This window comes from Bos mutus, chromosome 20 (genome assembly GCF_027580195.1).
Source record: "Bos mutus isolate GX-2022 chromosome 20, NWIPB_WYAK_1.1, whole genome shotgun sequence".
In the NCBI taxonomy this organism is placed as follows: Eukaryota; Metazoa; Chordata; class Mammalia; order Artiodactyla; family Bovidae; genus Bos; species Bos mutus.
The window spans coordinates 26,864,939-26,879,998 of record NC_091636.1 but is presented as its reverse complement, the minus strand read 5'-3'; the positions used below and the strand labels follow the sequence as shown (position 1 = coordinate 26,879,998).

Sequence of the window (15,060 nt, the reverse complement as noted above, 5' to 3'; positions counted from 1 at the left end):
CTGAGAGGACTAGGAACCCCCCCTTTCCTTGCAAGCTGGGCGCAGCTCTCCCTGTCTCTGAGATGGACCTCCACAAGAATCAGGAGGAAGTGAAAGATGGAAGCGCGATGCTTTGACCCAGGGTCCTGTCCTGTTCTTGCTGGTCCTCTTCCTCTCCACCCTTGTGATCAGTCTAGAGGGGGTGGTCAATAAACAGCTCTAGTGCCCTGGGCACGCTGGCCCATCCCCGTCCCACAGAGTACTTCTGACCTGTCACTGCGTCATTTCCTACTGAGCCCAAAGGCAGCTTCTGAACACCAACACAGAGCTCCCTAACCATTATCAAGTGATCTGAGCAGTCACACAGATGAAACTTTGTGGCCAACACCCAGGACTACATACCTGGGCCATACCTGTTAACATTCTCCGATGCAGTGGACCTACAATCCAGGATATCCCTGTTTTATATCCTCCTAGCTGGGATCTGGAACACTGGAATGGACCAGAGTTGCCTAATGGACTGTTTCTGCTACAGCCTTCACCTGTGGCTCCCATATTTTGGGTCTGTCCATAGAAGCCCTGCCCGATACCTGCGCCATGAATGCCCATCCCATCCTTTAGGTGGGTTTTAAGTTGAGGCCTTCCCCTCTCTGTCCACCCAGTTCAGATACAACTAAGCCTGGCTATGTAACATCCTTAAAAAAATCCGTGTGCACACGCGCACACACGCACACACACAAGCACAACATAATGTACCAACGTATGACTGATAACTGGGTTCCCATTGCTTGCTCATACAGAGATGAGTTTGGTAATTTGCATGAGCTACTTGTAATAAGCAATAAATTCATGATGTTTTAATTAAATTCAAGACATAAACTCACACTACAAGCGATATTACTGGTCCTGAAACCTCGCACTTCACTTCTAGGGCGCTCATCACCATTTCTAAATGACCAGTTCACTTTTAACCAAGGTTGTTTAGACTTTCCACAGTAGAAGAAAAATACATCAGTTTAGATAAAATCCACTGCTAGTTCCATCTGCATTTCCCACTTTGTTAAAAGGCTAACTGAATGCCAAGCTGCTTTCACGGAAGTGTATGGCTTGCTCTAACTTGTTGCAGTCAACCCCTATTCTCCTACTGCTTGCATTACTAAAAATGTTTATTTTGACAAGACATTTCTTAGCCTACGTATTTCCAAAAAACACATTCCAAAATACTTTAAATTACATAGTAATTATAAACTCCCTACCTTATAAGTATTAGAAAGAAAAACAGAAATGTCAACAAGTAAAATGAACGCCATAATTTATGCAGCAACCAGAAGCATTGAGTTGAAGGGGTCAGGGGAGCACTCCCAACAACCCTCACCTAAAACCAAGATCATGTAAAATCCACAAATTTTAAAAGCCAGATAATACTGATTATATATGCAGCACCCAGATATTTTTTCTTTAAATCATAAAGGAACATGTTGTTATGGATCTCAATTTCATGAGAAACTTATGCTACTTCAAAGGAGGTTGAAAGCTCCCATTTTTCAGGCTCTAAAAAATGAACAGCGAGGAAATTTTAAAAGTTCAGAAGGCATTACCTGGTGCAGGCTGGCGTTCATTCCATTCGGTGGAGATTAAGATTTCTATAATTTTTATGAGGTGTTCAGTATTCTCAGAACTACAAAAAAAAAAAAAAGAGAGAGAGAGGTCTGTTAGAAACCTTGTTCCCTAAACAACAAACTCATTTTCATTTCTGCACATTTGGGTGACTCTGTCTGATGGAAGTATGCAAATGCATTTGTGAACTAGTATCTTTAGAAGCCTAATGACCCATCACCTTAGGACTACCCTCATGATCCCCAAATCCAGGTTTCTCTTCTATCACTTACCTTGCTGCTGGGAATCTGAAAAGCAGAGGGCTGAAGAGTTCAGAAAGTACTCTTGCATTCAGAAGATTTTTGCTGGACGTTTGAGAGAGCTTGAAGAAATGTTTTAGCAAATACTGCAGTGTGAGCCAGTACTGATGAGGTATGCTGGGCGACCTAATGAGTTTCTTCAACAGCTGGATGTATTCTTCAGAACCCTGCACTTCTGTGAGTGAAAACAAAAAAAAGCAAGGAAAAGACTAAGAGACTGTTGGTAGCTATCAGTGACTAAACACCTAGATTTCCGTTCTAGCTACAGAGGAGTCGTTTAGAACGAAGGCACCAGAATCAGCAGAGAATTATGTTTGCTCTTCTCATTAGAAAAGGCATTATGAGAAAGTCGAAATCTCACGTCAAATGGAAACGCAAGAAACTCTTGGTGTGCAGAACCCAGGAGGTACTGGGTGTGCTGCCTTCTGTGGGCCAGCTTCGAGTGTGATTGGCTAACTCGGGGGAGCAGCAGATAAGTATCGCAGGTTTTAACTTTGAAGGTTACGAACCACAATTTCCTGTCCCCGGAGCACTTTAACTGAGCATTAGCTCCTGAAGCGGAGAGTCTTCTTCCCTGAACTCATGTTCTACTGGAGGAAGGTGATGAGAACATCCCCAGTCCCTCAGTCCTAGTCCAGTTCCCTGAGTCCAGTGATGATGCTTGGCACTCTGAGCCATTCTCTGATGTAGTATTAAAATACCGACCAAGGGTTCACAATTAGCCAAATTCAGCATGGGGATGCAAAGGAGAACATGGGTCTTCTACTGGATACCAGGGAAGGGAGGGACTCTGTGCTGATGGGACGGGGTGGGGGTGGCGGGGGACAGAGTCCTACTAACATTTTCTAAGCAATCTCTCTTTATATGCAGCACTTGAGTCTACAAGTCCATCCACATCTCAACACATGTTCAAGGAGGCTCTCAGAAGAGACAACATACCTGGGGCTAAAGAAATCAGTTCACTGGAAACGGCTACCGGAATGACAGGATTCGGTAAGTCCAGGAGATAGCGTTTGAAGGCGTCAGCTAAAACGTGCACATCGAACATCTCCAAGTCCAAGGAGGCGGTATCTATTAATAGAAATGTGCCACAACAACAACAACAAAAAATCAGACCTGTTATGCACTGTTTGGGGTGATTTTCTGAATATGCAACTTACATGTGACACGTGAAAGGAAGCAGGATGAGGACAAATAGAAGATGCCTGAGCATTTATTAGCAGTGTTCTCTCAGGGGCTGCTCGTGGCATTTCGAATAGAGCATTTCTCCTCATGCAGATCTGTCGCCCACACTGCAAGCATTTAGCATGAAGGCCCCTGCCCCTGCCCCTGCCCATGGTGCCAGAACACATTCCCAGACTTTGCAGCAACAGAAAACAGTGCCTCTGCTGTGGCTGAATTGTGTCCCCCACAACTCCTATCTTGAAGCCCCAACTCCCAGCACCTCCACATACCAATGTATTTGGAGACAGGGCCTTTGAAGAGGTGTTTAAAATAAAAGGGGCCATAAGAGTGAGCCCTAGTCAACTGGACTGGTATTATAAAAGGACAGAATTTAGACAGAGACACAGCAAAGGTGCACGCACAGAGGACACAGCAAGGAAGCGGCCACCTGGAAGCCAAGAAGCAGCCAAACCTGCTGAGCTGGGACTTCGAGCCTCCACAACGGTGAGAAAACAGACTTCTGTTTTTTAAACCACCCAGTCTACGGAATTTTGTTATGGCAGCCATGGCAAACTGCTGCAGCCCACACAGCATTTGCACATACATTCTGGAGATGGGGGTTCTGCCCTGGTGGAGAAGGGTTCTGTCTAAGGGTGCTGAATCACATGGTAAAACCTTCCTGAAATCCCAATGAGGAAACATGAAACGCAATCCTGTCCCCAGATTTCCTAAAATCTGAGTTGTTCAATATCAGTATCAATTTAACCCAAGAGAGTACAGACTGATTGATTTAACAGCAAGCGATTAGAGAATTTTACTAATCTCAAGAATAGCCATAAAAATAATGTGAACATCCTTAGAATATTTCTCCCTAGTACTGACAGAGTATTCTGATTAAGGTATTACTAATTAAACCTGTGGGCACCGAACTATCTCGAAAGAAATATAACATGTGCAATCTGTCCAGTAAATCCTTCATCTGGAAAAGAGGTCAGGCAATTCAACCCTGGGCTGATGTGAATCACAGCTGCTCTGTGAGTACCTGGGGTATAATGAGGCATATGGCCCAGTGGGAAGAAGTGCTGCTGGGGGCTGGAAGGACCACAGTCACTGCTGAAGGATGCACACTAGTGATGGGAAAGACGACTCAAGAGCAATTATCTGGGGACTCGTGTACTCAGTGGAGAACAGGGAAGCGGAGGAGCAAAATGCTACATCTTTAAACAGCTTTTTTTTTTTTTCTCATTAAAAAAATTTTTTTTAGAGGGTAACTGCTTTACAATGTTGTTAGTTTCTGCTTACAGCAATGTGAATCAGCTATTATGTATACATGATGGTAGCTCAGTTGGTGAAGAATCCGCGGGAGACCCTGGTTTGATTCCTGGATTGGGAAGATCCACTGGAGAAGGGATAGGCTACCCACTCCAGTATTCTGGCCTGGAGAATTCCATGGACTGTATAGTCCATGGGGTTGCAAAGAGTCGGACACGACTGAGCGACTTTCACTTTCATACATTTGTCGCCTCCCTCCCACCCCCATCCTACCCTTCTGGGTCATCACAGAGCACCGAGCTGAGCTCCCGCGCCATACGGCAGCTCCCCGCTTGCTGCCTGACACATGGCAGTGTAGCACGTCAGCCCTACTCTCTGTCCCACCTGCTCCTTCCCCGCTGCCCCGTGTCCACAAGTCAGTTCTCTCCGTCCGCGTCTCTATTCCTGCCCTGCAAGCAGGTTCGTCAGTACCATTTTTCTAGATTCCGTATATTTTCCTTAATACACGATATTTGCTAAACAGCTTTATTAACTGGGCTTTCAAATAAGTCTGAAAGGCGCACTGCTGCAAGTGCTGATACCACGTTTGGTAATCTGGATTCCAAGGCAGTTAGAAACTAACTAGGAGGAGTAACCTAACCAGGAGACGGACGGGACTGGGTGGTGGCCCAGGAGAGGATGAGAGAGAAGCAAAGTTCACCGGGAGATGTTCAGCTTGAGAAGGAGCGGCAGCATCCTGGACGCTCATGAACCAGGTGTGACACTGTATGAAGCACTCAAGTGGAGCTGGAAGCTCCCAGAGTTCCTTGAGCACATCGTCATCATAAGCCAAACCTGTCTCGCCAGCTAGGTAGATCTTATGAAAGATAATCATGTAATATCATAAAGCTCAGAGATATCCATCTGGTAGCAAATATGGACAGGGAAAGAACGAAAAGGTGGAGAAGCAAGGGGTTAAATCACTTAAATGTCCCACAAAGAACAAACCAGGTACATATCACATCCTTAGTTAAGTGTGGGAAGGGCAAGACTAGATCTCTGCCTAAAAGATCCATGTGGAAAGTAATATAACTAGTGTGACTGTCAAAACTGTGCGTGCATTCCTGCTGGAGCATTCCATAGCTGCTGGCCAGCTCCCCCCACCCCCCCAACCTGCCACCAAATCACCTGTATACTCCATTTAATGTCACTTTGCCCAGAAAATTCGTATTTCTTAATTTGCTCATCCTAAAAAGAGTAATAAACCATTTTTGCAATGAGGTATAAACTTTAAGATGCTAAATATTCCCCATGTCCTTCCCTCAGGCAGGCTATCTGCTGCCTTTTCTCTGTGCAGGAGCAGTGCTGATAAGCCATCCCTCTACTGGGACACTTCCCACTACGGTAATTACGAGTCTCTCTCGGAGACCGATGGGCACTCCTAGGCTGACGTCCCTTGAGGGCACAGACTGTGGCTCTCACCTGCTTTTCTCACATCCCTCAGGGCTCAGCACAGAATGTGCTTGTTAAATGTTTGTGGGCTGAGCTACTTTGTGGGCTCAGGACTTTCCTGAGAGTGATGTTAACTCACTGAAGCCCTTCTCCAAAACATGAGGTATTATTCCAAAGAGACTTTATAGCTTTTGAATGAAATAACCTTACTTCGAGTCTTCAGGTAACCTCACCTTATGTCAAATTCCACCAGAGCTGATGTAGTACATTCTATTTATTTACAGATAACTTCTAAAGCTCCTTGGACTTTCTGACTTCTGTTCTAGAAGTCTCCTTTTCCGTATTAAAGCTATCCTAACATGCTTTTCCAAGAGCTGGAAACAGCTGTCATGTGAGGACTATGGAAGTTGGCTGAGTCTTCAGGTCTGGGTTGGGGGCATTTACACTCTCTTCCACCCTGCTTTTCACTGAGTCTGCGCCTGACAGGTAACCAGTAACCTTTCCCACATTTCAGCCCTTCTCCCACTGGAAAGGAGTCCCCTCCCTGACTGATCTCTAGCTGAGTCAAGGGGTTGCCGACTGGGGTCCTCAATTTTGCTGCCCTACTCCTGACTTCAGGAGACACCAGTACCTGCAGACAGTTCTGATTGTCACAAGCTGGGCACAATCTCAGTGGCATCTACTGGGCAGAGGCCAGGAGTGCTGCTGAAATCCTACAATGCTAAGAACAGCTCCTTGACAACAAAGAATTATCCATCCTAAAATGTCCACGCACTGAGGCTGAAAAAGTTTGAATTTTAAAATTGAGGCATCTTGACACATGATTACCACATAATGATTTCTTATTTGTATATACCATTGTTAAAGCATCACCACAGTAAGTCTGGTTGATATCCACAGAGTCACACATAGAAATTTTTTTCTTATGATGAGAACTTTTAAAGAAAAAAATCTGAATCAGGTTAAGAGAAACCAAAAAGGTGGGGAGAGGGAGAATAATTCACACTATTAAAATTTTAAAAAAGACAATGTATTTTAGGGCAATACAGTGGGAGGGTAAAAAGAGTAAGGACTTTTAGGGCCAGAACAATCTGCATGCAAGTCATGGCTTTATAAGCAGCATAACTTTTATACACAAGACTGATGTGTGGATGAAATAAAGTAACTTAGTGGGTGCTACTAAAAATGGGCTGTGGTCCTCCACGCACATCCACCCTTTTCTGACATTGGTAATTCATGGGGTTAGTTAAAAGCCATGCTTTTTGTTTTTGAGTTTAAGTGACTTATCTCTGAGCTTCCTCCAGAGATAAGTTTTTAATCTCTGGAAATTACGTTTTTTTAAATAGACAAATCCTCAAGCTGGAAATAGTCCTGGAGGATCCTCACTCCTAAACTGAGATAATGTTTTTTACTCTTTTTGTTTTGCCACAAAATTTACTTTTATGGCACAGAATCCAAGGAAAACCAGTTTTCTCTGTGTGTGTTGATCTCAAATGGGGAAGAAAGCTGTCTATCAAAATATCTTGTTGACTTGAACTTGGGTTATTTATTCCCTCTTACAGGTGGTATGAAGATTTTTTTTTAAAAGCTCAACTGGATCATTTTGGTTTTGGTTACATTTGAAAACGTAACTACTCTTTTTCAAATAACTCCCATTTCATCAGTCTCTGAAGTCTAAACATTTCCTGTGACTTTTAACATGCTCAACTTGACCAATTTTCTGACCAAAACATGTATCTCTAGTTCAATTGGCTAGGACAAAATTCAGTGTTTCCTTAACACCCTGGTAAAGCTGTTAGAAAAAAAAAAAAAAGCCAAAAAACCACGGCTTTTCACCTTGCTTTTTCTGCCAGTCAACTTCTAATGACCTACTCTGGGTGTGTAGGAGGATGGGCCCTGTGTTGTGTGTAAGACTGATTTCCATGTACAAAGGAAAAATGAAAGTTAAAAAAAAATTTTTTTTCAAGCTTCAAACATTTGGGTGGTGTGTTTCAAGTTAAACTATCGACTGATGAAGATCTAATCTCCTTTCTTTCCCAGAAACATCTTTTCTAGAAATTTTCATAAGCTGCCTCGTTTTGAAGCTGCCTTACACTTCAGATTTTTTCATTTATTAAATATCACGTGGGTATTCTTTGCATAACTGTACATCTGAAAATGCTTCTTCTAAAACTAGATTTTACTTTTGGTTCAAGCACCCAAATCCAGTTAAAACAGTGCAAGGCAAAAAAAATTATCAGTAAAAAGAAAAGAATTGGGAGGGAATAAAGGGTCTAAAAGATTCCAGAAGCTGATGTAGAAGATGACTTGCTGGAATGATGGCAAGTAAATTTGTATTTTTATAGTTGTATTCTGTATGGCAACGAGAGAAGGAACTAATAGTTAAGGTACCATTTGGTTAAATTAATGGATGCCATTTATGGTGTGCTAAGAGTTGACTTGAATTGGCTCACAATTCTTCCCAAGTGGTAACACATTGGTAACATGAAATTAATCACGTAGGAATATTTACACTACACTACAAACCAGGGCTTCCTCCCCTTCTCCAAGAATTGGTTTACCAGCACACTACTAAATATAATATCATGATGTTGCAAGTGTTACTCACTCAGTTGTGTCCGACTCTTTGCAACCGCATGGACTATACTGTCCATGGAATTCTCCAGTTAAGAATACTGGAGTGGGTTGCCATTTCCTTCTCCAGGGGATCTTCCCAACCCAGGGATCAAACCCGGCAGATTCTTTACAGTGTGGTCATATGGCTCAGCTGGTAAAGAATCCACCTGCAATGCGGGAGACCAGGTTCAATCCCTGGATTGGGAAGATCCCCCGGGGAAGGGAAAGGCTACCCACTCCAGTATTCTGGCCTGGAGAATTCCACGGACAGTACAGTCCATAGGGTCACAAAGAGTCGGACATGACTGAGCGACTTTCACTTTACTTGACAAAAATATGGCATGAAAAGGCAAGCAAGCAAGAAAGGAATGAAGACAGAAAAGAAGGGAAAAGGTCAGAAGAGACCTTTGTTAAATGACAGGTTCATAAGTACTTTTTCAACTAGTCCAAATGAATTAGATGTAGCCAATGGCAAGGGTGGAGAAAGATGACAGATGAGCAGAATCAGAGAAATCCCAAGATGTTTCTCTTCTGTGCAGTTTCTGCAGGTCCAAGAGGCTCATGGCTGTGATGCCAGCCAACGTACCTGCAGGCAGACGGGCACAGACACCTCTGCTCAGGAGACAAATATCAAAGGCCTGCCCACTTACACAAAGAACACAGAGGGAAGTGTGCATGATTTCTGAGCTCCCTCCAAACCGAGAACGTTGCACGCTTAAGCTCAAGTGTTTTGTGCTTTACCTAAAACGCAAAGGTAAGAACCGTCTTTCCCTCTGTGTATTTCCAGCTCTCTGACACTCACCACAATCAAGAAGCTGTCGTAACTCGGCTGGGTTGCTGGAGCTCTGTGTTCTGTATAGAGTTGAACATTCCAGACCTAGGACACAAAACAGACTGAGTATGCAAAACACAGCTCTCTGGGGAACCTGCAAGCCTGCAGCCAGATAGACATTCCAGTTTTCATCCAGTGTCTATTCGAGATGTGTACGGAGCATTCTTGGAAGTCAACTCCCACTATTCATCTTATTTGGCATATCAATAATTTTGGCAAAATCATCTGGCCACTGAGGAACAAGTTAATTCTATTTATTAAGATAGGGAGAATTTAAAAGTTTCCATATAGTAACTACACATTAGTATGGAGTGAGAAGTCAGAGCAAGACTATCTCCCCACATCACGGCCACAAACAACTTATGTATCCAGCACAGGTGGCAGGAAGTGGATTCAATGAACGTCCACGCAACAGATACAAATGATGACACCCACGAGATCAGGCCATAACCTGTGAGCTGATTTCCCTGACCCGTTGGATTACCTTTCTTTTCAATGGCTTCCACGAGCTTGATAAGAAGCGGTGGAGCAACGTCAGGGGGTGCGAACTGCTCTGCAAGGTCTGGGAGAGTGGAAGCTGCAAACAAAAACAATCCTGCGGTTACGTTTGATCGAGGGTAATCCAATGCAGTCAACAGCAGTGAAAACGATCCCAACACGAGGTCATGGACTGCAATCAGGACAGCAGCAAACTCAGGCCAGGAAGAAAGAGAGCGCCTGAGCGGGGCCCTGTGTTTAGAAGGCTCCTCTCAGGCCACCACCCTCCAGCACTGCCTCTTCCCACGGGGTGAGCTGCCTGGGGCACACACCTGCTGCTCCTCTCCCAGGACACGATCAGAGGGCTCCCCAGAAGCCCAGATCCCCTGCCTCAGTGGCTTCTTGGGTCTCTGCCTCAGGCCCATCCTTCTGAGCGCAGACCTAGCTCCGGCATGCCCCACTGGCCCAAGGCATGGGCTGTGGCGGAGGGGAGTGGGCTCAGGATGGAATGGAGTCTGGCCGCGCAAGGTTCCGGCGGCATGGGGCCAAGCCAGGCGCGGACCAGCTCTCCACATGTCACCACGCTCTCAGGCAGAACTCGGAACCCAAGAAATCAAAATTCAGGTCCAGCTTCCTGGTCATTGTGAAGATATAACTGTCAACGTAATAGGATGGAACCGCTTTTATCAAACTGTCTGTCGATGTGATTTTAACTTTCAAATATTCAGATGCAAGTTGGGGCTCCTTTGTGTTTTGTCCCAGGCCCCACAAATGCCAAGGTGGGTGTACTATCAAATACAAAAGAGGTCCAAGTCCCCATGGACCTGCTGCTGAAATGCCTTTATTGGCTTACACATGCTTTGGTCAGTTAATATCTTAACACATGTGATACTGTCACAAACTGTTCTTTCCATGCTTTTATTTACATGTTTTACCAAATGATAACAAAAGAAAAAAATCTAATTGGGTGACACACATAATGTCCTTCAACATTTGATAACTGCATTTTTCACTCCAAAAAAATATAAATACCTTTCTTATAAGACACCAGAAGAGGGAGCTAAATATACGCACCTCAAATTTCTCAAAATGCAAAATATAGGTAAATGACAGTCTTTATGAAAATACCTAGCTGTGAAGTCTATTTATCAGCCACCCATAAATCACTTTTAGACACTTAAGGTTCATGGCTGTGTGTGTACTCTCACATAGTTTATATAATCTAAGACTAAATATTGAAAACTTCGTTTCAATGAGATTTCAGTGGTGTGACTTTTTAAGCCATATATCATGTTAAGCAAATTTCTAATGCAGCCCATCTTTCTAATAGTGAGATAGCACTATTAGAATATCTCACTAATAGTGAGATAGAAAAACAACAGACTCACAAGACAACCACAGTCAAGCAAGATTATGTTAAACTTTGACCTCAGAAAATTATTGTTTATGTGATTTTGGAAACCCAGACCCTGTAGTATAAGACCCTTCTATTCCCTGAGACAGTAACGTGATCTTGCCACCTAACTCTGTTAGCCATACCAACTACTGAGGATAAAAGGAGAAGAGCTATATTATGGAAGAAAATCCTATAGGAGCACTCTCCAGAAGAACTTGCTGTGATAGTGGAAATGCTCTATTAGCTGTGCTACCCAGCAAGTGCTCCGAGCACTTGGAATATAACTCCCGCAACAGAGGAAGAGAATTTTTAATGTCTATTGACTTAAAATGAAACAGCTGTAAATGACTACTGACCACAGTCCTGAAGAGCACAGTCCCACAGCCTGAACAAGGGCAAGTTTCGTCAAAAGCACATGAAAGATTCCTGAGTTGACTTCGTACTACAAAGACCTCACTGTAAAGCCGGCCCTGAGCACCCAGCATCGGTACATGGGACTCAAGAGTGTGTGAACACAGGGCATGCAAGGTCTATCCCTGAGTCTCCTGGGCCACTTTGTCCTGCTGCAACAGCACTTGAACATACTTGGCACTTCATAAAAGCAGGGCAGGCACGCTGCTGACTCGCCAGACAGTCACGATGCAGAAAGCGGAGTGGCGACTTCATCTCACCTGTGTTTCCGCCACCAACCTGAGCCTACGGATCACCTGGAGAACTTGTTATGCAGACAGACTGCTGGTAAAACTACAAATCCCCAGAATCAGAATATCCAAGAATGAAGCTAGTCATCTGTTTTAGGTTAGTAATACGTTTTAGGACAAGACACTTACTCCTTGAAAGGAAAGTTATGACCAACCTAGATACCATATTCAAAAGCAGAGACATTACTTTGCCAACAAAGGTCCGTCTAGTCAAGACTATGGTTTTTCCTGTGGTCATGTATGGATGTGAGAATTGGACTGTGAAGAAGGCTGAGTGCCGAAGAATTGATGCTTTTGAACTGTGCTGTTGGAGAAGACTCTTGAGAGTCCCTTGGACTGCAAGGAGATCCAAGCAGTCCATTCTGAAGGAGATCAGCCCTGGGATTTCTTTGGAAGGAATGACGCTAAAGCTGAAACTCCAGTACTTTGGCCACCTCATGCGAAGAGGTGACTCATTGGAAAAGACTGATGCTGGGAGAGATTGGGGGCAAGAGGAGAAGGGGACGACAGAGGATGAGATGGCTGGATGGCATCACTGACTCGATGGACGTGAGTCTGAGTGAACTCCGGGAGTTGGTGATGGACAGGGAGGCCTGGCGTGCTGCGATTCATGGGGTCGCAAAGAGTCGGACACGACTGAGCGACTGATCCAATCCCATCCGAATATGAGAAGCAAATCCATGCAAGTGACCCCCAGCCACTGCCTGAAAAAAAATCCAGCAATGACACTGCCCACATCTGTTAAAATATGAGTACACCTGAAAAGTCCTTAAAATAGAAGTATCTTGGGGTGGGGAGAGGGATACATGAGGAGATTGGGATTAACATATACACACTACTATATATAAAATAATCAAGGACCTACTGTATAGCACAGGGAACTCTACTCAGTATTTGCAGTAACCTATACAGAAGAAAATCTGAAGAAGACTATATATATGTATATATGAAACTGAATTGCTGGCTATGCTGTACACCTGAAATTAACATGATACTGTAAATCAACTATTCTTTAGTAAAAAATGCAAATATCTTGAAAGTTTCTTTTTAACTAGTCTTTTTAATTAAAAGCACTGTAAAAAAAAAAAAAAACACTATAAAAGAGCACAGCATCTCATTTCCTCTGGTAAACTATAAACTACTTCCTTTTGCCTTAGATTGTCAGCTCACAAAAAATATCCTCCCCTACAGATGGCTTCTACACTGAGCAAAGTGAAATTTCCTATCAGCACATGTAACAGGAGAAAAACACAAAGGTAGAGATCAGAGGTACAGAAATATTATTAATTAGGACTCACTGTAGCATCTCTGGAGAAGGCAATGGCAACCCACTCCAGTACTCTTGCCTGGCAAATCCCATGGACAGAGGAGCCTGGAAGGCTGCAGTCCATGGGGTCGCTAGGAGTCAGACACGACTGAGCGACTTCACTTTCACTTTTCACTTTCATGCATTGGAGAAGGCAATGGCAACCCACTCCAGTGTTGTTGCCTGGAGAATCCCAGGGACGGGGGAACCTGGTGAGCTGCCATCTATGGGGTCGCACAGAGTCGGACACAACTGAAGCGACTTAGCAGCAGCAGCAGTAGCATCTCTTAACCTTCTCAAACTTACAGATCTCAGCATACACCAAAGTGCAAAAAGCTAAAGATTAAATAGTAAATACATGAACCCACATATCCGCACAACATTCATCCAACTAACATGTCTAGCTCCTCTTTCTCTTCCCTCATAAATTACACAGGCATTTTTTTTTAATTAAAAAAAAAAAGTTAAAGTTGGCAACCAAAGATGGAATTGCTTAATAAACGTTTATCTTCTCCCAGAATCTTATCAACAAGATCATTTCTGCAAGCAAATATGAAAGTTAAATTAAGTGATAATTAAAGATTTCACCTAACTGTGATTGAAATGTGTACCCAACAGTTGTTATATTACTGGGCTGCAAATACTACATATAAAATTGTTTCTTCACTTCAGTTTGAAGGAGGGAAAAAAAAATCTTTCCTAAGTCCTTTCAATGTTTCTTTGGCAAAACATGGTAGTTTGCTTTCCATATCCTGAGATGCAAAGTATCATCTGTTTCACTCATACAAGTGCAACGTGAAGTTTCTAAAAAGCGCTGTGATGGCTATCAGGTGTCTATAACAACACCTTTCTCAAAGTACACCCCAGAATATTTTAAAAAGAAAAATACTAGACGTATGCAGTAGGAAGTACAGGTACTCCTTTGTAACACATCGAGTGAATTTATCACTGCATCTTTTTTTTAATATTGAAAAAAGCTTATTACTTAAATGTATAAATCATTACAACTGATTAAAGTTTTGCAATGGGGTTTTAAAAAGTAAATTTTACAAAGACACAAGGTTTTTAAAAATAACAATGCAAGGATTTCCTATTCTGTAGTACAATATCTATGATTCAGTCCATTTCCCTTTAAAATATTTAAACACAGGGGATGTGAAAGCTTTACCCAAGAAACTTATGAAGTTCACGTTTTCTACTTTGAGTATTAGGATCAATTAACAGTGAAAGTCTAAAAAGCATTTTAAAACAAAGTATTATTTCCACAATCCTAAAATCAACTATTCCTTTAGTTTTATTAAATACTCAAGGTCAATATTTACACTTCTGTTAGATCCCATTTTAAAGAATTTCAGCAGGAAATGACAACTGCTAAGAAGTACCAAATTTGGCAAGTTGTTCTTTGAAAAGTCCTTGATGAAGTACATCATACAGGTCAATAAAGTAAAACATAATGGAACTCATATATACACACACAATATAGAGGTCATATATGGTGACCATTAAACAAAACACAAATTAGCAGAGCGTAATCCTCATACATATGAATTCTCATTTGATTTCACCTTGCAGACAGATTTGTATACCTGAATGAGGAATGTTTTTTTGGTTTTTGACTCCTGCTGTAATCAGTGTAAACGTGTGGAGAGCCAAGTCTACTCTTAAAGCTGGGTGAATTTTAGATTCCTCCACTATAAGCAACACCAGTTTTTCACTTAGCTGAATCACTTTTCATCAAAAGAAATAGGTATTAAAGAGAAAGAAGACAAGAAAGAACAGCAGAAGGCTCTAAAAGTGATGGTGAAGCCAAGATGCATCTTGTTTAAAAAAAAAAAAAAAAAGAGGAATCAGCCTTTTACAGGAACACCAATGAACTAGTCATACTGTTTAAGAGCCCACTCATTGGAAAAGACCCTGATGCTGGGGAAGATTGAGGGCAGGAAAAGGGGGCGACCAAAGGATGAGATGGT

The 15,060-nt window shown here is 42.8% G+C and overlaps 1 protein-coding gene across 2 annotated transcripts in view; it reads right to left on the bottom strand.

Moving 5' to 3' along the window:
* The window catches only part of PIK3R1 (phosphoinositide-3-kinase regulatory subunit 1), a 95,330-nt gene that overhangs the window by 18,643 nt on the left and 61,627 nt on the right, over window positions 1-15,060 (bottom strand). For both annotated transcript variants that reach the window (XM_070357545.1, XM_070357546.1), the window contains 5 exons: window positions 9,695-9,787; window positions 9,181-9,255; window positions 2,835-2,966; window positions 1,869-2,070; window positions 1,578-1,657 (listed from right to left, as the gene is read on the bottom strand). In XM_070357545.1, the coding sequence (XP_070213646.1) occupies window positions 1,578-1,657; window positions 1,869-2,070; window positions 2,835-2,966; window positions 9,181-9,255; window positions 9,695-9,787 (582 nt within the window). The remainder of the gene's footprint in view (window positions 1-1,577; window positions 1,658-1,868; window positions 2,071-2,834; window positions 2,967-9,180; window positions 9,256-9,694; window positions 9,788-15,060) is intronic.